General features: G+C 39.6%; 1 protein-coding gene across 2 annotated transcripts in view; it reads right to left on the bottom strand.

Moving 5' to 3' along the window:
* LOC132815343 (protein ITPRID1-like) overlaps nucleotides 1-22,312 on the bottom strand; it is a 143,914-nt gene that overhangs the window by 86,166 nt on the left and 35,436 nt on the right. Inside the window, exons 3-7 of one of the 2 annotated variants that reach the window (XM_060824207.1) lie at nucleotides 19,731-19,779; nucleotides 14,751-14,794; nucleotides 10,878-10,931; nucleotides 7,881-7,926; nucleotides 2,717-2,803 (exon numbers count right to left, since the gene is read on the bottom strand). In XM_060824207.1, the coding sequence (XP_060680190.1) occupies nucleotides 2,717-2,803; nucleotides 7,881-7,926; nucleotides 10,878-10,931; nucleotides 14,751-14,794; nucleotides 19,731-19,779 (280 nt within the window). Of the gene's footprint in view, nucleotides 1-2,716; nucleotides 2,804-7,880; nucleotides 7,927-10,877; nucleotides 10,932-13,804; nucleotides 13,891-14,750; nucleotides 14,795-19,730; nucleotides 19,780-22,312 lie in introns of those variants that run through there. The other variant, XM_060824208.1, reaches the window with a different exon arrangement.

Below are 22,312 nucleotides of genomic sequence, written 5' to 3'. Positions count from 1 at the left end.
ACTTTGGTTTAACATTTAATACACAGGACAGCACCTTCAGTAATGTAAAACTCTCTCAGTACTGGACTGGATAATCAACCTTGATTTTTATATTCAAGCAACTGATATGAGATATGAAACTAGAACCTTGTGACTCAGGAAAGAGGGCTGCACTCCAAGCTGCTGCTGACACTCAGTCACCAGTGTGACCATTTTAAGAATGGCCTTTGAGATTTTCAGTGTGTATTTTTGGGGCCCAAGTGAAGCAGAAGTGTTGCACGAGTAGTTGCTCCTGGGATGCATCATATCCTCCTCCCACGGGCAGCATTGCCCTTCTAAATCCTTCTCCACTCCCATATACGCAGCCTCCTGACCAGCTCAACAGCTGACTTACTAACTGTGTCAGGTTATCCATTGGAAGCATTTAAATGAGGACTCGAGACAAACTTGGCTCAGGTCTTAAATTAGCAAATCGCTGTTTTGTGGATTTTGAATTGATTTTTGTTGCATTAAATTTTTCAGTCCGAGAATAAAATGAAGGATAAAACTCTAAATTCCTAAAGCCATTTAGTAATGGAAACAAAGCTGTACCATGTGGTTCCAAAGAATTGTTGTGGTGCACCAAGTTCTACAGCAAGTTAAAATTATAGCTGTGGAAAAATATAACTGTAGAACTATAGAACTCTAGAAATGTAAGGGTTGATGTTGACAGATATCAGTTGTTGTTAATTATAGAATTGTACAGTACTGAGGAGTCCATTCAATCCATGTTACCTTGCAGCTTTTTGGAACAGTTACCAATCAGTTCCACTTTGATAATACTTCCATTAGCCCACAAGTGTTTCCTTTTTAGTTCTGCAAATGACTCTCTTTTAGATTACATTTACAATTACATTTGCTTCCCTTGTTCTTTCAGAAATGTAACACCAGAACATCACAATTCACAATATACAAAGAGGTTTCTTATCTCCCCCAGCAATTTTTGCCAAATCTTTCAAAATTGTCCCCTTTTGAAAACAATGCATCTGCCAGTAAAAGTAATTTCTCCTCCCATTGTATCAAAACAGTTTGTAACTGTGAATGGCTCCATCTAATCACTACCCCGCTTAATATTTGTCTGCTCTAAGAACAATGCTTACTCCTCTCGTCTTGCAAGATGACTAAAGTCGCTCATCTTTGAATCACTGAAGTAACTTCACTCCATATCCTCTCCAAAGTCTTTACATTCTTCTGAAAAATGTAAATAAAGAAAAAACCCATAGAACTGCAGATGTTGGAAATCGCAATCAAACACTGATATTGCTGGGAAAACTCAGCAGGTCTGGTGGTGTCTGTGGAGAGTAAGCAGAGTTAACCTTTTAAGTCCTGTAACCTATATAAGAACTGTGACTTCCCAGCAATTTCAGTGTTTGATTCTAATTTCCAGCATTTGCAGTTCTTTGGGTTTTTTAATTTACATTTTTAAGAAGGATGTAAAGAAAGACTTTGGAGAGGGTATGGAGTGAAGTTACTTCAGTGATTCAAAGATGAGGGTCTTTAGTTGCCTTGCAAGACTACAAAAGCAAGCATTGTTCTGAGAGCAGACAAATATTAAGACGGTAGTGACAGAAATTGCTGGGAAAACTCATTGGATCTGGCAGTGTCTGTGGAGAGGAAGCAGGGTTAACCTTCCAAGTCCAGTGACCCTTCATCAGAACTGTGTTTTCCCAGCAATTTCTACTTTTCTTCCTAAAAGTGTGCTGCCTGTATTTGGTCAAATTACTTCAGCTGAGGCTTGACGAATGATTCACACAGATTTTGCTTACCTTTCTTGCTTTTGTAAACTATTTATAAAGCAAGAGCTTGTGTGCTGTGTTTACATGTTAAGAACATCCTTAAACTATGTTCACTAGCCTTACTGCCTGCTCGACCCTGATGGTGTAGATGCTTTGATGTTGAATGTATCAGCTGTTAGGTACCTGCCAGTTTCAGGTAACAGGTCCCTTTTAATATTTTTGAGATTTTGAAAAATGTAAGTTTTGCTTCAGAGATCAAAAAACAGCTGGGCTAATGTCACTCTGGAAACTTGGTCCTCTGCAATCTTGTCCCCAAATACCTAACAAAATTCCCTGATGGCAATCGTTCAAGTCTCCAAATAGTTCATGGAATTACAGAAATGATATGGTGCAGAAGGTGTCATTTGGCCCATTTTGCCTGCAGTGGCTCATTAAATGAACAGTGCCATTATCTAGTGTCAATCTCCTGCCTTTTCCCCATAACCCTGCACATTTTTTTTTAAAATCCAAATAATCATCTAAAGCCCTCTTTAATGCCTCCACTAAACTTGCAGGTAGTGTCTTCCACACCTTCAGTACTCACTGAAAAAAATCCTCAGTTCAAACTTGCTTCTTTTGCAGATAACTTTAAATCTATGCCCAATTATTCCTTTTACAAGCGGGAACAGTTTCTCCTTTTCTATTCTAGCCAGCCTGTCCATGATTTTGTAAACTCCTGTCCAATCTCCTCTTAGCTATCTTCTCTCCAAGAAGTACAGTCCCACCTTCTTCAATCTGTTCTGTCAACGGAAGTTCCTCATCCATGGAATCATTCTTGTAAACAGATTAATTTTTCATGCAGATAAACAAATTACTACGAGCAACAAATATTGCCAAAAGTGCACAAAATATCAAATGTTTAACAATGTAACAATTACAGTGTCATTACTTCAGGAGTCCTGTAAAACCTCAGAGTAACTCACCTCTTGGCCCCACTGGTCGCTGAGATTGCTGACGTTGTGCTGTTCCATCTTGACAGTGTACGCTTTTCCGAGCAAGTGTGCAAGGATCTATTGATCAACAAAGTGTCAATGATTTTACTTAGATTCATGGATGAAGGTCATTTATAGGTGTGTCCCACTCCCCTGTGCTTTCTTTGTGAATGTATGTCCAATGCCCCTTTGTGAGTTATTATTAAATTTGTTTTCACTGCCCTTTCAATATATATCCAATTTCAAACAACTTGGAGTAAACAAATCTCTTTGCCTTTTTGCCAATTATTTTAACTCTGTACCCTTTGATTCCTGACTCCCATGCAAGTGGAAAGAACTTATCCCTATCTATCATAAGGCAGCATGCCATAATTTTGAGCATCTCTATTGAATCTCCCTTTAACCCCTCCAAGGAGGTATATCTCAGCCATTCTAGTTCTGCTGAACTACTAATTCCCTCTTGTGATGTCTTGATGTCCTTGCTAAGCTAAGGCACCCAGAATTGAACACAATACTCCTAAATACAATCTAACAAGTAATTTATAAAGGTTTATGATAATGTTCCTACCTTTACACACCAAGGGGACAAATTGGGAACCGTACTGTCCATTCATATAGACACAACACTAACTCGTTATGCTCAAAAATGACTCCTGAGATGTAACTTCCAAGATGCTGCTGGAAATTAAGTGACATTTCATTGCTTGCTGTGCTCCTGCATCTGGGGGTGACTGAGGCGGTTGAGAGGTGTGGTATGTCATTTGAAGATGAACTCACTCACTTTGATAGCTCAAGTGACATTCAACTTCTTTCTGCATTTTTTCCTTGCTCTTGGAACAAATCATTAATCTGGCACTGACATCTCCCCAGTAAACACAGACATCAGACTTCTTTCATCAGCTTTCAACAAGACTTTCCAGTATGTTGTCTAAATGTGTTTTGGTGCATACTCTAAACTATTCAGTCAACTGTCAGAAAATTCAATCAGTTTTTAAAAGTGGAACTTGTCAATTTTTGCAGCCACAATACATCTTCCCTTTAAGTGAAGTGGGTTGCCTTTAAGTAGCCTTCACTGCTTGCGATGTTGGGTTGCCTATGGCTGACATGCACAGACAATTAACTGCAGAAATAATGTTAGCTGCTTGCAGCTGACTGCATACATTTACTGACTGTCTGCTACATGGAAATAGATGCAGGTTAATCACATTTCACAATTCCCATGCCTGCATTCATAACAAAGTCAATTTGCCCCCTGGAATCTTCAGTTGTAAAGACATTGCTCCCACATGCTTTAATAGCTTCACCAGCTTACTTTTTCAATTTCAAAGATTTGTTTAATGCTGATATATAAGTCTCTGTTCCCTTTGAAATTAATCTATTTAATTTATCTTTCAACTCGTCAATTTTCCTTCCAAAAGACATCATTTACAAATTCCACTTAAAATCCAATGTCCAAAGCCAAAAGATATTACATTCAGATAATACAAGACACATTCACATATGGCTTCTTGATGTACTCACATTTCTATTGTATTCATCTCTATTCCAAGATTTATTCAACTTAGTCATTAATACTGTTGTACAAGACCTGGTTGGATGCTATGAAACCTGCAGCCATTAACTTACCTCCAGACTTTGCAAAACCTATCCACCATCTACAAGAGGTAAATCAGCAGTGTTCTCTCCACTTTGTTAATGAGTGTGGTTCAAACAACACTCAAGAAGCTTATTACTATTCAGGACAAAGCAGCCTGCTTGACTGGCACCACAATTACGCCCCCCATCACTGATACTCAGTAGCAGCGATGTGTTGTATTTACAAGATGCACTGCAGAAACTCACCAAGGTGGTTTAGATCACATCTTCTGAACCACACCACCATTTAGAAGGATAAGGGGAGCAGCTACATGGGAACATTAAGACCTGCAAATTCCCTCCAAACCACTCACTATTGTAACTTAGAAATATATTGCCATTCCTTACTGTCACTCTGTCAAAACCCTGGAATTTCCTCCCTAACAGTTTTCTGCATACAGTATGTGGAGTGCAATGCTTCAAGAAGGCAGCTGACCACCACCTTCTCAAGGCCAACTAGAGATGGGCAATAAATTCTGGCCCCGCCAGTAACCCCCATATCCTATGAGTGAATAAAAACAAAATGTCACTCCAAGATGAGGGAGTAGAGGATGTCCAAGTCGAAGAACAGAACACATACACTTTACTGAAATTCCAAAATTGAAGGAGTTCAATGAATTCTCATAAGTTGGATTCCACATTTACCTTCAAAGTAATACTTTGTGATATGACAGTCCACTTCCACACTGCAAGATCCCACAAATGAAGGTTTGGACCAGCAGACAGCTTTGGCTGAAAGAGGTCCCTACAGTTTGCAGACTCAAGGTTGCCTGTAGATATGTCAAGTGCCTCAGTAGAAATGGAGTCACTTCCTATTCCAAACGTAGAGCTATTGAAGATCCATCTCATAAGAACAGGAGATGAGATCGTGAAGATCTGAAAACAGGATTTTCGGTTTTGTGCAAAGATGATCTGTCAATAGGGATCAAATGTATAACCATATGTTTTGGGACAGTGGGAAAATGCCCTAAAGTGGAACTACTGGTGTTCATGTTGCTTCTGTTGGAAAGATTCTAAAGGTGTATATCTTGAAGGTGTAGATATGGTAGGTGCCAGAACTGAGTTAGATGAAAGGAGGTGTTGATGCTCTGTGGAGGATACAAGGGATTCAGGAGAATATCTTCCATATAGTGTCATAGAATCGGAGATCTACAGTTTAGAAAAATACCCTTTAGCCCATCACATCCATGCTGGTAAAATACAACCATCAAACTATTCCAATCCCAGTTTCCAGCACGTTTATGCCTAAGCATCATAATCTATTCATTACATATTCTTCATCACATATATTTGCTGCCTTACATGATGGAGCCTTGCAGCTTAGTATAGGCTATAATGAATAGCCCTGCCCATAGTGCCAAGACAGCAAAATCACTGTTTCAGGGACCAGTGGTTTGCTTTATTAGAACTATCAACACAGTAAGTTTGCACCTTGATTCCTGGGAGAAGTCACAAGCCATTGATGAAACAATAATCAGTGCTCACCAGCCTCTAATTGTCTGGATGGAATAGTTCAAGTATTTAAGTCTGAAATAGTATGAGTATATGATGTTTAGTGAACAGGAAATTTGGCACAGGCCTTTTGGGTTACTGTCTGTTATCAGAGACAAGCTAAATAATGGAAGCCTTTCTCTTGAGCAATAGAGCTGTGTTTCGTAGTTCTTGATACATTCCTGTTTCTAAGAAGTGCAATACAGGATTCCAGCAGGGCAGGCAAATTGTATAGGCTTTTTTTCTGCCAGTAAGTCTCTCTGAGGATGTTAGCAAAAAGCTGCTGTCCTCCTAACAGTGTACTTTTGAGATCACTGCAGATAAATTGAACATTGAGTGAGCAACAGCGAGAGCGAGAGAGAAAGAGACAGATAAAAGTTTAGAGCCACGTGCTGTTCAGTGCTAAATCCATTGCATTGTTTGCTATGATGTTTGGCTTCAATTCTCAGTCAACCATTGACAGAGGTCTCCTTTTGGACCCACTATCAGCTCACACATAGCTCCTCAGAGATCCAGATATTATGCTCTGTTCCTACTAAAACCTTTGGCAAAAATGGTGAAAAAATTCCTCCTCTTGTTGCATGCTGAATTGGTTATCTACCAGCTTGGCTGTTGTCAATTGAAATCCAACAGCATGGGAATATTCATCCCAACAAGTCCATACTGACCTTCTGAAGAGCATCCCTCTGTCTTATCTCTGTAACCCTGCATTTCCCATGGCTAACATATCTAATCTATGCATCCCTGAACAGTACAGGGCAATTTAGTGTGGCTAATCCACCGAACTTGTACATTTTTGGACTGAGAGGGGAAACCGGAGCACCTAGAAGAAACCCACACAGACATGGAGAGAATGCACAAACACCACACAGACAGCTGCCCGAGACTGGAATTGAACCCGAGTCCCTGGCATTGTAAGGCAGTAGTGCTAACCACTGAGCCACTGTTGATCCTCGTGATTTAGAAATCCTGGTTACCCAATTCTGAACAAAAAGAATTCAATAAAACCATTATCAAACAATGTAAACCCCTTTAAACCATTGAAACAAGTAGACTCTTCAAAATTATTTAACAACAAATTATTATCATAAGCAGCTAAAACAGTGGTCTCCTGTCACTCTCACAGCCCAAAATTCACCTGAGTGGAGAGGAATATCACCTCAAAAGCTATTTCTGAAAATCACTTCCTGACCAATTTGTTGAGCAGAGTAATAAGGGGATATTTCAGCTGTGTATGCCCACCAACTTAACCATGACCTGATGATGACCTATTACAGGGGCAGAACACTCAATGATCTATTTAAATGAGGCTTGTGTTTGTTTCAGGTCACTGAACTAACATTGTATTGTATTGCCTCAAGGCAATGTTTTGGCCTGCAGCAGCTTCCTGTATACATGAAGAACACAGCCATTTCACAGCCAATGTAATTGTCCTGATCTGTAATAACCTTCGTACAACTTTACTTCCTTCTTAATCAGAAATCTACTTTTCCCACAAATCCCCCACCTCCCTCCACAACCACCTCATTAAGAGAAGTCTGTGACTAAGGAGGAAAGAATACACCAAAGCAGGTCAATGCAACACTCTATGCAATTTCTCTTATAAACCACAGCAAACTTTGACTTCCACCTGTAGTGATTGTAATGAGGTCAGCTAGGTGGACCTCATAGAATATGAGGTCCCAATTGCGTCTGTTAACCTGATCCAATCAGGGATCGCTGGTTGACACATACGAACAGGATTGTCAGAGGTTCTGTTCACTCTGAGATCGGGCTCTGAGGAAGCTGGATCAGAGTCAAATACTAAGCACATGTAAATAAAGATTGGCTTGGTGACAGGATACCAGCCTGTGTAGTTATTTCACTGCCCAAAGACACCCATAACAATAGAACCGGAATGAAATGCTCATTGGATAGGAGTTGTGATTGATTATTCTGTAGACATCACTCCATATTGAAACTCCAGCACATTACATCACATCCAACATTTTATTTTAACATCAAAAAGTCTGCCATGAAAAAAACTAACCTCATATATTCCTGCATGTTCTGTATTCCACTTGGATATAAATTAGCTGTTCAAGTTGGGAAAAAAAATATTTTGCAAATTATTTAACTGTATAAAGATTTCAGCAATGTTTCTGACATGAATTTACTTAAATAAAATATGAGCGTCATGCAAAATATCCCACCGTACAGAAGGGTATTGAGGGCACTTTGTTCAGCATGGAAAGAAGTTAATGCCTTCCCAATGACTTGCTTGGTGGCACAGGACATTTAAATTATAGAGTCAAAGAGTCACGTACAGGTATACATCATGGAAACAGACCCTTCGGTCCAACTCATCCATGCCGACCAGATATTCTAAACTAATCTAATCCCATTTGCCAGAACTTGGCCCACATCCCTCCAAACCCTTCATATTCATATACCCATTCAGATGCTCTGCAAATGTTGCAATTGTACCAGCCTGCACCACTTTCTCTGACAGCTCATTCTATACACGCACAATCGTGTGCGTGAAAAAGTTGCCCCTCAGGTCCCTTTCAAACCTTTCCCCTCACCCCAAACTTATGTCCTCCAGTTCTAGGCTGCTTGACAGGGAAGGCATTTCCACATTGATTGTGGTGGATAGCCTGCTGTTTTCAATCCCCCCCTGCAGGATTATTTGTGGACCTTTTGAGAGCCTCCTTGCTGCAATGCCCTTGCTTCCCACCCTCCTCACGCCTTTAGCATTTTTCAAGGCATCACTCACCTGTGGCCTGGCATCTATCAATGTACCTGGGCTTTGAATAGATGTAATGCCAGGATTATCCATGCCCTCCCATTCAATAGTAGTGCTGGCTTCTGATTGGCCAGCAGATCCTGGACAGCTGGCACCTCTGCCTCTGGAGTCTTTTATCTCAAAGAAGACCTAACTGGTCAGTTAAATGTCAGATTGGCATTTAATATGGTGTGTGCTCCTTAAAAGAGATGATATAGGGTTGCCGTTGGCCTCCTGGTGTGACAGCTCCACCCTCATTCCCTATGAGTCTCTCCCCCTATTGCCAATGCAAATTGCAAATTTGGATTGCAATGCATCCAGATAAGAAGGAATCAGCTTGAAGGAACTAATTTGTGTGTTGAGTTTCTAGCTGCTGTATTCAGGTCCTAACTTGGACCTTCGCCAAGACAAATTAAATTTATGCTGTTCTAGAGAAAGGGCTTAGCATTGATATGACTTTAGAAAATCAGTCAATTCTGCCAATACTGCAATGATGATCTGTTCCAACAGAAATAAATCAACAGTTCTTATTTTCTTTTGCAGGGAAGGCCTGCAAAAGGTCTTGTCAGAGGTACCCTGCATTCCATGTAAAGTCTCACCTAAATAACCATGAGTGTGCTGCTCATGTTCAGAATTGCTTCCCTAACTGCGCATAATGTACACGTTGGCTTAAAATGCTGAAAATGCATGCCCATCGATATGGAGGAGAACATCCTTCTCCTTTGCCTTTCAAACAAATGCTGGAGTGTTTCTCCATGCACTAGCTTTATTTTTGATTGGGTTAATTTGTTGGGAGGTAGTGCACAAAGGGGTTTTAAGGAGAGGCTGCATAGGCTGGGACTTTTTTTTCACTAGAACATAGGAGGTTGAGTGTGATCATGTGGAGGTTTATAAAATCATGAGGGGCATAGCTAAGGTGAATAGCAAAGGGTGAGCGAGTTCAAAACTAGAGGGCCTTACGTAAAGGAGAAAGATTTAAAAGGGACTTGAGAGGCAGCGCTTTCACACAGAGGGTGGTTCGTATGTGGAATGAACTGCCAGGGGAAGTATTAGATGCAGGTACAGTTACAACATTTTAAAGACATTAGACAGGTACATGATCAGGAAAGGCTTACAGGAATATGCACCAAACACTGGCAAATGGGACTAGTTTAGTTTTGAAAATGTCTCGGCATGGATGAGTTGGACCAAATGGTCTGTTTCCATGCTGTATGACTCTATGACTATTGTAGCTTATGCATACACCCTTTCCATTCAGAATTGCAGATTCCTGTTGGTGGAAACTACCATGCAGATAGCCAATATGTCATAGCAGCAATACACGGTTTGCTAGATGCAACACACATTCCTGCAAGGAGCCAGTCTCTGCAAACAAGTGCAAGACATTCAAGCCTTGCATCTTTTATGACTGTTTGCAGGCTTGGGTAGCCTACAAATCGCCATTAATTTTTCCATGGCTTATCGGCCAAACAGCAACCTTTCCTGCTATAGCATAAGGTGTTGTGATTGTAATTCAGCATCTGTGCATTTGATCTGATGAATGAGAAATTTAAAAATTCAGTAAAATTAGGTAGCAACATCATTGGACTCATATTACAGAGTGCGAAGTTAATGCTTTGGGGATGTAGGTTCAAATCCTACTATAGCCAATGGTGGAAATTAAATTCAATAATTTATAATGATTTGAAAACTCATCTCAATAATGGTGACCGTGAAACTATCAGTGATTTTCATAAAAATCCAATTGGTTCACTAATGTCATCTAGGAAAGAAAATTCTCTGCCAATTATGCGACTGCAATATTGTTGCCTCTTATCTGACATGCCAGAGGAAAGCTATTCCTTCTCAAGACCTATTAGGGATGGGCAATAAATGTTGGCCTTGTGGGAACCATTAAAGGATAAGAAAAGAAAAGTCTCACTTCAGTAATAATCAAGACTATGGGCCTGTTGGAAGAGTTTAAACATGCAATCTTAAAATTCCATACCCTGAAATAACTAGTTAAATAATTTTGCAAGGGATGAAAGTACCTTGCAGAAGGTTACATTCAGATGTTCCTTCTTGCCTATACATGGGTGGGTGCAGTTTCCTCCAATTGATAGCATCAATGATCAGAAAATAAGAATGCATGCATCACTTTGAAAAATTGATTTTTGATTTTTCTACCTGAACCATCAAATGGCAGACAGGATTGGGGGCTGCGGTGGGGGAAAAGGGTGGTCAGATTTGAGGAAGACAAGAAACATAAACCGTGTACCTCACCTTCTACACCCAGCATCAAGTCATCTTCCGCACTGTTCACCCTGCTCATGATACCTGATGGCATAGACAGTTTATCAGACATTACCTGTCATTGTAAGTCAATGCTTTATTCCCAGAAATGGTTAAAATTAAATGTTGCACAATAAGGTAATATTTCAGTAGCTTTACAGCAAGTAGTAATCAGGGGGCGGCACGGTGGCACAGTGGCACAGTGGTTAGCACTGCTGCCTCACAGCACCAGGGACCTGGGTTCAATTCCCGCCTCGGGCGACTGACTGCGTGGAGTGTGCACGTTCTCCCCGTGTCTGCGTGGGTTTCCTCCGGGTGCTCCGGTTTCCTCCCACAGTCCAAAGATGTACGGGTCAGGTGAATTGGCCATGCTAAATTGCCCGTAGTGTTAGGTAAGGGGTATATGTAGGGGTATGGGTGGGTTGCACTTCGGTGGGTCGGTGTGGACTTGTTGGGCCGAAGGGCCTGTTTCCACACTGTAAGTAATCTAATCTAATCTAGTACAAGAAGTGCAGCTACAGCATTTGTTTCTATCAATTCCTCTTCATCAAGTTGTGGGCACATAGCATTTAGCTATTAGATAGAAACTCAGCTTTAGTTTATCTTCATCTCATAATAAGACATGTGGAAGCAGGGTGACATATGAGAGACAATTTCACACCCCGGTGTTGTGCTCCCAATGGAGGAGTTCAAAGCAAGAGTATTCAATTTGTAAGATGAATAAGTGATTTGAAAAATTCACAAGATTAATTAATTGTCCATCCAGACAGGGAATTGAAAGAAATATAAATGCAAATGAATTGCTTTCAAGTTTACTTTTAAATGCTGCCCTTTATTTCCTTTGTTTTACTTCTGATCAACATAGTTAGCTTTGGCAAAATTGCAGATGACTCCCAGATTTCTTAGTCAATCTTGGGGAACAAACACTGGAGCCAGCCTAAATGGCTGCAAATTTGATTGTTTCTGCATCCTTCATTGTCCTACACTTGTATTTTTAGTAAGCTTTGCCATCTGTTATAGACCAGACCAAACCCCCTCAAAATATATTCAGAAGATAGCCTACATCCTAACATTTTCTTATTTTAAAGGTGATCTATTTGATTGGTCAAACTACTCAAGGTTAAGCAAAACACAGTTAAAATACAACAACATAAAGAAGAAATTGGAATAATGTAACTCAATTGGAAAACTTAACAGAATAATAGATTATTTAATTACCAAATAGTAACTGTTTAAATATAGTAACATCCCATAAATGCACCCTTAGCAAAGGCAAATTCAGTGAAATAGATTGTCTTGCTGGCAATTGTCCAGTTCAGGAAGAAAAACATCAATAGAAAACTCAGAGAAAGAGATAGAGATAGAGAGAGAGAGAGAGACAGGGAGACAGGGAAATGGGGAGATGGGGAGACAGGGAGATGGGGAGATGGGGAGACAGGGAGAGAGAGAGACAGAGAGGGAGAGTGGGTAGTAGGGAGAAATGGGCTGCAGGTTCTAAACCCAGCTTCACGATCCCAGTAATAGCTACCAAAAAGCTAAAACTGACAATTCTGGTTTTGTGGGAGCTTGACCACACCTATTCAGGCTGCTTCTATTGTTTCACCTTAAAAAAAACCCAAGCTCTCACACACTTTATACTGGATTCAGGTAGACAGCCTTGCGCCTCTGTCTTAAAACCTTTCTTCAAACAAAAAACAGAAGAAAATACACCACTTAAAGCCATAATGTCATCACACATTCTTTGAAGAAAGCAGCATTAAGGGTAAATTAAATGAACAAGAGGAAATGCTGGTGCACCAACTTTATGGCAGATGAAGTGTAACATGGATAAATGTGTGTTTATCAACCTCTATTAGCAAAAACAGGAAGACAAATTATCATCTGAATAGTGATAGATGGGATAAGGGAGAGACGCAATGAGATTTAGATGTCCTTGTACATCTATCACTGAAAGTAAGTAGACAGGGAAGAATGCAAATGATTTGTTCACCTTCATAGTGACAGGGTTTGAGGAGAGGAGCAAGGATGTCTTACTGCAATTTTATAAGGCCTTTTATAAGACTACACCTGATTACTAAGTGCAGTTTTAGTCTCCTTACCGGAAGAAGGCTGTTCTGGCTTTGGAGAAAGTGCAACAAATGTTTATCAGACTGATTCATGGGATGGCAGGATTGACATATGAAGAGAGACTGAGTTGGCTGTTGATTGGAGTTTAGAAGAATGAAGGGGGATGTCTTGTTGGTCAGCCAATGTGGAAGCATGAGACAACAACCAATGCATATTAGATCGGATTCTGTACAGTATGGGAACAGGCAATTTAGCATGGCCAATTCACCTAACCTGCATGTCTTTGTGATTGTGGAAGGAAACCAGAGCACCCGGAGGAAACCCACGCAGACACGGGGAGAATGTGCAAACTCCACACAGACAATTGCCCAAGGCTGGAATCGAACCCGGGTGTCTGGTGCTGTGAGGCAGCAGTGCTAACCACTGCTCCACAAGAGTCATCTGCTCAGTATGGTTCAGATCAGGAAGTGAGGGTTGTCTTCAAGTCCCACTTTACCACGTCCTCCCTGTCTTTGTAATCTCTGACATATCTGTAATCCCCCTCACACCTCCCCAACCAAAGTTTCTGCTCCAGTTCTGGCCTTCTGCTTGTCCCCAATTTTAGTCAATTCACTGTCAACATATCTTCAACTTCTGCAGCTCTCAAAGCTGTGGAATTCTCTGTCAAAATGTATTCACTTCATTACCTCTCTCATCTTTTGTGATGCCTTTATAACCTTGTCATTAACTAAGTTTTACTCACATATTATTATCTCCCGCATTTTGCCTTTTATGATATTCTCCCCTTAAAGCACCTCAAGAGAACAATACTAAATATACAATATCATAATACTATGCCACTACCCCCTTACCATCACCAATGCCTCCTAGTTTCTTGCTCAAGCAGAGCGTTGTAATTTTTCTTGGGTGCTCATCTTGACATTGAAATCAAACCTGCCCTCCTCACAGCAGAGTTAGGGTAACCAATCAAACATCTAGACCATATTATTGCTAATTTGGTCTTTGAAACTAACATTAAACAATACTGTAAAAGCAATTACAAAATAACAGAAAAAAAATGACATCTGATGTATTGCTCTCCTGTCATCTCCACGTTTTCTTGGGCACGTTTTCGATAAGAGCTTTTACAGCCAACACACAGGGAAGCAATTAACAGTACACGCTGCTGCCATATTATGAATCAAATGGAGTTTCATAGTAACATTTCCAATATTTACTCTTTCTGTTGAAAATGAAAGCACACTGATGGTATTTCTCTGGAATTTAGGAGAGTCAGTTTCAGCCGAGCTGGTAGTAAAGCTGCTACAACAGGATTTACTGGTTACAAATTTGGAAGAATTTTTTGTCAAATTCACAAACCCCCTTATTCCAAACCTTTACACAACATGCCTATGTTGACAGAGGACACGGACCAGACCATGTTTGGTGTAAACTCTCCCCAGGTTAATAGTCTCCCAGCACTAAGTCAGATAGGAATAGTCACGTGAGCAGGATCTGAGCAAAAGGACAAAGTAAATTCTCCACTTTCAGGAAAGTAATGTGTTATGTTCATGCAATTTCCCACAGAGCAATGAATTTTCCTACAAATGTCCTGACATGAGAAATTTCGCATTGGAAACAGGGAAGTGGAAAACTTGTTTTTGTACCTTGGGAGCAGGGATGGTGTTTATATTTTGAAACTAGAATGGAAGGCAAAATAACTAATACTAATAATCATGATTCATTGGATGATGTATGCTTAAAATTCATTAACTGTAGAATACAAATAAAGCTCCCCATAATAATTTCTATCGTTACCTGTTCTCTGTGGGCTCTGAGACTGCTGCTCATTTGGATGTAATCTGTAAACCAACACACACATTAAAGTCATGCAAATAGCTTCCACACCCAGTCATTGGGTTTATTCCAGGAACTAAACACAAAACAGTTTAATGCAATAGTTTGAAGGTAGCTGTGGGAGGATTGCAACATTAACACATTCAATGCTGGCAACGCTGTGATTCCTGTGTCCACCTAAGCAGCTAATTTCTCAAAAGAAATTTTGTACCTGAATTCTGCTGGAGCTTTTTTTCACTCAGCCATCATCAGATCAAGAAAAAAAATGCAACACAAGCCTTTACCCAGAGGTTGCTGGAGTGCTGTAGCTTGTCTTTTTATTAAACCTCAACTTTTCAGAAGTTTTACTTTTGCACCATAAATTGATGAGAATGTTGCACCACAATTGAGCATCTGGATCCAATTGTATGACAATCATCTATCTCATAGATCAATGAAAAATAATTGCAGACAAAGAAACAGAATTCATTCACAGGATATGGGTGTTACTGTTAGGCCAGAAGGTAGTTACGAATCTACCACCTTTCTGTGGGTCTGGAATCACATGTAGGCCAACCAGGTAGGGACAGCAGTTTCTTTCCCAAAGTGTCATTAGTGAAACAGATGAATATTTCCTGATATCCTTAATTCCAGATTTTTTTTTGTACTGAATTTAAATCCCAACAAATGCCGAAGCTGGATTCGAACCTATGATATTACCTGCATCTCTCAATTAATAGTCGAGTGTATTGCTGGAAAAGCACAGCAGGTCAGGCAGCATTCGTGGAACAGAAGCCCTTTATGCCTGAAATGGCGATTCTTCTGCCCCTTGGATGCTGACTGACCTGCTGTGCTTTTCTAGCAACACACTCTCAACTCTGATCTCCTGCATCTGCAGTTCTCACTTTCTCCTCTCTGAATTAATACTCTCCCAATAATACCATCAGACCATTGCCTCCTTATCACTAAGATAAGTTAAGTTTCAAATTAGGTAGAGGCAGTAAAAGAAAGAAAATTAGTTTATGAAGAAAATAACACCAAAAGCAATTAAGATTAATTGAAATCATTAAATTTGAGAAATCTGTAGGAATAATTGACACCTACCTATGGAAGTGAATCAAAACAGTTATACTTTTTCGGTTTCTGAGCCTTCAAGGTTGAGTTTCATGCCATGAATCATACAATTAACATGATCCTGACAACATTTACTACCACTCCTAAGTTCCTGTGATGAGATTCATTCATATTCTTGGCCCAAATCTAGACTATTTCTGGTTCTCTTTGAGAGGTCATGGCTTCATGCGTTCCTCACAAACCTAACAACAGAGCACATAGGAGCAGTGGACAATAAAGCAGCCCTTCAAACCTGGTCTCCCATCAATAGGATCATGGCTGATCAACCTTACTTTTCTGTCTGCACCCCTTAATCCTTGCCTATCCAATCTATCAAAAATTTATTTAAGCTAGCCATGAATAAACTCAGTCACCCGGTTTCAGTTGTTTTCTGAGAAAGAGACCAACAATAAGCTTAAGTTAAAAAGCACACAACACCAGGTTACAGTCTTAATAGGTTTATTTGGAGGTACTAGCTTTCAAAATGCTGCTCCTTCGTCAGGGAGCAGTCCTGTGAAAGCTAGTACCTCCAAATAAACCTGTTGGACTATAACCTGGTGTTATGTGATTTTTAACTTTGTCCGACCCAGTCCAACACTGGCACCTCCACATAGTAATGAGTGAATAATGAGAAGCACTGCAAACTCATCATTATTGTCCAGCAGTTTTCAGAGCGTATTCTTTGGGTACCAGAGAAGCCATTGCTGCATCAGTATGGAGGTATCTTTAAGGGAAAGTGGCTGACACATGGGAGAATGTGTTCTGATATTTCCTTTTACAAATGAATTGATTTCCTTTACTAAAGATGGATTAGAGAGATTTCATACTTCAGGAAGTTATATCTCCAGCTAATTAATTTCTCAGCTTAAGGCAGAACCACAGGCAAGAAATCTTTCCCACTGCTTCCCTGTAAAGGTGCCAGTGATTATATCAGTGATGTGGAAAATCAATATTTTAAATAACTGGCTGTACAAAATAAATAGATGACATCGCCTGCACTGTGCCATTATTAAAACAAATGTCCTACTGTTTTCAAGGAAATAATATACATCTTTGTACAGAATTGAAAAATATCAGTGAGATGAGGCAATGACATTTTACTTCTAGAATGAAACAGTGGAGAGCGTACATTGGGAAGTGGGACTAATTGGGTGTTGCAGCAGGTTAGTTGCTGCCTCCTCATCTCTGGGATCTGGATCAAGTAAAATCCAGTGCAGATGGACAGAGTGAATGCCTTCTCTCTCTATTAGCTGTTAGAATCCTTGCTGAAGCAACATTGTTTACTTTCAAAACCTTTTCTGCTGGGCAAGGACTGGCATTGCAAACCTGATTCCAATGTGCCAAACAATGAGGCCTGAGGATGGCTGGATATAGGTAACAGATAAATGTTTCATTGATGCAGTATTCTGGAACCACAAATGTTTCTTGTAGTCAAACCCCAATTGTGGTGATGATCCCAGCCAGCAGAGACACATTGGTTCAGGGCTGTCTAAAAATGGACAATACCACCACAGTCTACATGGATCCATTGGCTCTCCAGAGACTGACGACCATCTGAAACTAGTTTGCACTTGCCTCAGGAGTCAAAATAAATCAGAACAAACATGAGCCACAATTTTCATCACTGGGCTAAAAAGGTCCTCTATCTTCTTCACAGTTAGGTCAACTTACTTGAAATGCTGGGAATATGGCCCAGAAAGGTCAGGACATGCATCAAGTACTGGGAGAATTGCAGAGCTAAAGTAAAGTGGAAATCAGGAAAGAGTACATGACATTCACTTTTGATCCTGGACAAGAACTTGATCACCTGAAGTAAACAAAACTCAGGGCTGTACATACAGTACAGTGCATTCCATTTCTGATGCAGCACCAAGACAGTCAGCTGTCTGACTATCTGTATATACTCACATCTAGTGGAGCTAGAAGAAGGAGAATGTATAATCAATGCCATCCTGATGACAACCATTAAGTGCAGCTGCATCCAGCAATACAAACACCATTAATTCTATGGAATTTATAATGAGTGACTGGGCATAGAAGTGCCATATCCTGGCATGAGGGACAAGTTTGGGGTGTAGGGTGCAATAGCTAGGAGAGTGAGTGGGAGGAGGTGGAGGGCCTCATTGGTAGACATGTTCCACAGTGCCAAGGTAGACCTTTTAAAAAATGCCCTGCTTTCCGCCAGCTTTTGTGGTAGCCTCCAACATCCCCTCCAGTGTCGCATGCTCTAATTACAACCTGTACCCTCCTGCACAAAGGATGGGTCTGTTTAGATTGCCATATGAATTCTTCATTCAATTTGACTGTGCTGCAATACTTTTATCTTGAGGAACGTTTTGTGCAGAGAAAGACCTTTTGTCACAGCTTCATTAGAAAGTGGTCAGCAATTAATCTCTATGAAATAAAAGTGTCGTGAATTGTGTTGAATAGTTCCCCAGCTAAACTGCCAAATTTATTTGGCAAAATGTCAAATTGGGAGAACTGTCAAACTACGAGGAAAAAGTGAGGTCTGCAGATGCTGGAGATCAGAGCTGAAAATGTGTTGCTGGAAAAGCGCAGCAGGTCAGGCAGCATCTAAGGAACAGGAAATTCGACGTTTTGGGCATAAGCCCTGATGAAGGGCTTATGCCCGAAACGTCGAATTTCCTGTTCCTTAGATGCTGCCTGACCTGCTGCGCTTTTCCAGCAACACATTTTCAGAACTGTCAAACTACACCAAGATGTAGAGACTGTTCTGTTATAACGTGAATTGGCTGTAATGTGATTGATGAATTGGGGATGCTATTTCTATAGCACAAACTTTGTGTGTTAATTGTAATGCGATTACAGCACCAAATCTTTAAGCACTGCTTCTCAAGCGTGGTTTTTCTATAACTTGATTTTGCACAAGAACGGAACCATCAAGTTATAGAAGAAATGACTGGAGATTGTCTGGTGGTTAAAAAATGGGTTCTCCTCCTGAAATCCTTCATTCACACCAATTGTCTCAGAGCCACATCAATTGTCCAAGATAACAACAGTGGAGAATATGCATTTGCAAGGAACATCTGTGGAAAAGGTGCTGTAGTTCCATTGAGATTCATTATTGCAGTTCGAGAAGAAAGGATTCTGTACTGTTTGTACTATTTCTGGAACACACATTTAGACTAACATCGACTGCAGATAGAAGTCAATTAACTCAGAGAAAAGAGGTTCTTTGATCTACCCAAAAAAACTGTCTTCTGGTTAAAAGAATTGTCATGTAGTCCGTGGTTATCAAAGCCTCACAAATTTTAAAGTACAGAGCTTCACCTTGAGGGGTGCACTGTCACAAAAGCTCAATGGGAACCATCCCAGTTTAGGGCAATCCTAGCGTAATGCACCAAATCTTTGGAACCATGTCTATCAGAAAATGTATTATATAATGTATATATAGATACAATCATCCCTGTATACAGAAGAAGTCACTTGAGTCTGCTATGTACTGTACTTAATCATACTGATTTGTATCACACTCTGAAAATAGTCATATTTCAATTGCACTGTCATGCAACTTCTCAAATTTTATGAATGAAAATTTATATATAGTGTGCATCTTTTACTAAAAGGGAAATGATTTATGTGATCATGGAATTCACAAATGCTCAAATTTATAATTCTACAAGCAAATAAAATACAGATTGATAACAGATTATGGATTCTTAGTACGGATTGTCATCATATTGACAGAGGAGCAGCTAGTGCATGACCATTATTATCAGGAAACAAAGAATGAAGAAAAGAATAGGAAGAAAAATGGTCTCTTTTTCACTCAATTGAAAAGGAAAAAAACAAGTTACGAATTCTAACGCATAAGCAATGATTACTTACATGCAGCTAGTGTTGAGCCATTCTTGAATACTTTGTTGCTTATAGTCTCCTAAGGAAGCACAAGATTGAAAATAAGTACTGATCAGAAAGATTAAACAAAGCAATTCAATTCATTTATCCCTCCATAATGGCATCAAGTTTGCTGCAATAATACTCTGCCCAAAGTTCCCTCCACACATTGATCATTGTATAAAGGAGGTTCCTGATGGCAATCTTTAATTGATTTACATTAGTAATTTAATGATAATGATAATGTAGTTAAAAAAAGACACAATCCTAGAGTATAAAGTCATAGAGATGCATGCACAGAAACAGACCCTTCAATCCAACTCATCCATACTGACCAGATATCTTAACCTAATCTAGTCCCATTTGTCAGCACTTGGTCCATTTCCTTCCAAATTCTTCCTACTCACATACCCACCCAGATGTCTTATAAATGCTGTAATTGTACTAACCTCCACCACTTCCTCTGGCAGTTCATTCCATACACAGACCATCCCCACTGTGAAATATTTGCATCTTAGATCCCTTTTAAATCTTTCCTCCTCACCTTAAATTTATGCCCTCTAGTTCTGGACTCCCCCATCCCAGGGAAAAGACCTTGTCTATTTATCCTATCCATGTTCCTCATGATTTTGTAAACCTCTATAAGGTCACCCCTCTGCATCCAACATTCCAGAGAAAGCAGCAGCAGCCTGTTCAGCCTCTCCATATAGTTCAAATCCTCCAACCCTGGCAACATCTTTGCAAATCTTTTCTGAACCCTTTCAAGTTTCACAACATCCATGATAAAAAAGAAAATGGTGCAAACCAGGATATTTGAACTATTTTTAAACAAATTTAAACAACGTCAAGACATTTAATGAAATACTTGTCACCCTAAGCATTCACTTTTATGCCTTTCAGTCAGAGCATGATCATGATGTGGAGTGAGATTCTGTCTCTCAACTGGCCAGTTTTAACCTATTTATTATATTTTCTTAGCTATATCATGCTGCAAGTGGTAAATTACCACTACGGTTAGATCTCACACTTAATTTGTTCTATGAAAAATACAATAATTCAGTGTCAGCCACTGAAGTGAGTAGCATAAGATGGATATGTTCATATGGCAGGATACCCAAAGGGGAGTCTGTTATTTGAACAAGACCAAACTTACAACATTAATGCTATCAGCTACAAGTTCAAGATATTGTTGAGTTTTCAGTCAAATTTGTAACAAGTTTAAATAAAATATTGGAATGTCAGGCAAATCATAGAAAAAGCAAACAAGATTGATAAACTCACTTACTAACTTAAAAATTAGTTTCACATTTGCTAAGCTTGTGTCTTTACCAGCTTTTGGGATTCTCTTCAATTATCAAATATATCACTGTCAAATATCAGCAAGTCCAAAATGTTCTGCTCCTGATCAAACTACTCTCCGTCTTTCTCTCTCTCTCTCTCTCTCTCTCTCTCTCTCCCTTTCGCTTTCTCATTTGGTACTATCAGAGACTCAACCAGACTGTTCACAATCTTAATAGTGCTTCTCACCTAGAGATGAGTTTTCAATTTCATATACATTCGATCATTATAATAAATCTCGTGATATTGTACAGGTTAAAAAAAAAGTTATGGACCAGACCAAACCACCTCAATATATATTATGAGGATAGAGTAGACCCGAACCTTTTCCTTGTTTAAAGGTAAATGTAAGGTGCTACATTCCAGATGTAATTCAGTTGGTCAAATTATTTGACATGAAGCAAAACACAATTTATTCATACACTTTGGTTAACATACAACAAAAGAAAAAAAAAATTGGCTTAGCTGTAATTCTATTGAAATGCTTAACAAAATAATAGATATAGCAACTATTGCAAATTAACTGTTACAATATAATAATATCCCATAAGCACACCCTTGGCAAAATGCAAATTCAGAAAACAGATTGTCTTACATACAGCTCTAGTAGCAAGAAGAGAACTCCCAGCTTTTAGCTGTAATTGAGAGAGGAGAGTATAACAGGAAGAGATGTGCTGCAGCAACAGACTCAGCAACAACTGCTCCTGATAAACTGAGAAACTAAACACCCTGATTCTGTGAGACCTTGACCACACCCATTCAGGCTGCTTCCATTGTTCTAACATTTAAAAAACAACTCAATGCCTCAAAAGCTATTTACAAGTTTTCAAGTGAGATTTGGGCATCTCTGTCTTAAAAACTATTTTATAAAAAAAAGGAAAAAATAGACGTCTTAAAGCCATAATATCATCACACTAGACAAAGCAGTGTCCCAGAACAACAGCTACTGAAACACTAATTCATGCTTCTGTTACCTCTAGGCTTGAAACTCAAAGGCACTCCTACAGGCACCCCAATTTAGCCCTTCATTAAATTATGTTCATCTAAATCAATGATATCCATATTCTAACATGCAACAATGACTTTTGTGCTCACTAGCCTATATAAAGTCCCTGTAAACATAGAACATAGAACATAAAACAATACAGCACAGATTAGGCCCTTTGGCCCTCAATGTTGCGCCAACCTGTGAACTATTCTCAGCTCATCCCCCGACACTATCCCAAAATCATCCA

This window comes from Hemiscyllium ocellatum, chromosome 4, assembly GCF_020745735.1.
Source record: "Hemiscyllium ocellatum isolate sHemOce1 chromosome 4, sHemOce1.pat.X.cur, whole genome shotgun sequence".
In the NCBI taxonomy this organism is placed as follows: Eukaryota; Metazoa; Chordata; class Chondrichthyes; order Orectolobiformes; family Hemiscylliidae; genus Hemiscyllium; species Hemiscyllium ocellatum.
Note: the sequence above shows the minus strand (reverse complement) of the source record. Positions and strands in the feature narration are given on the sequence as shown.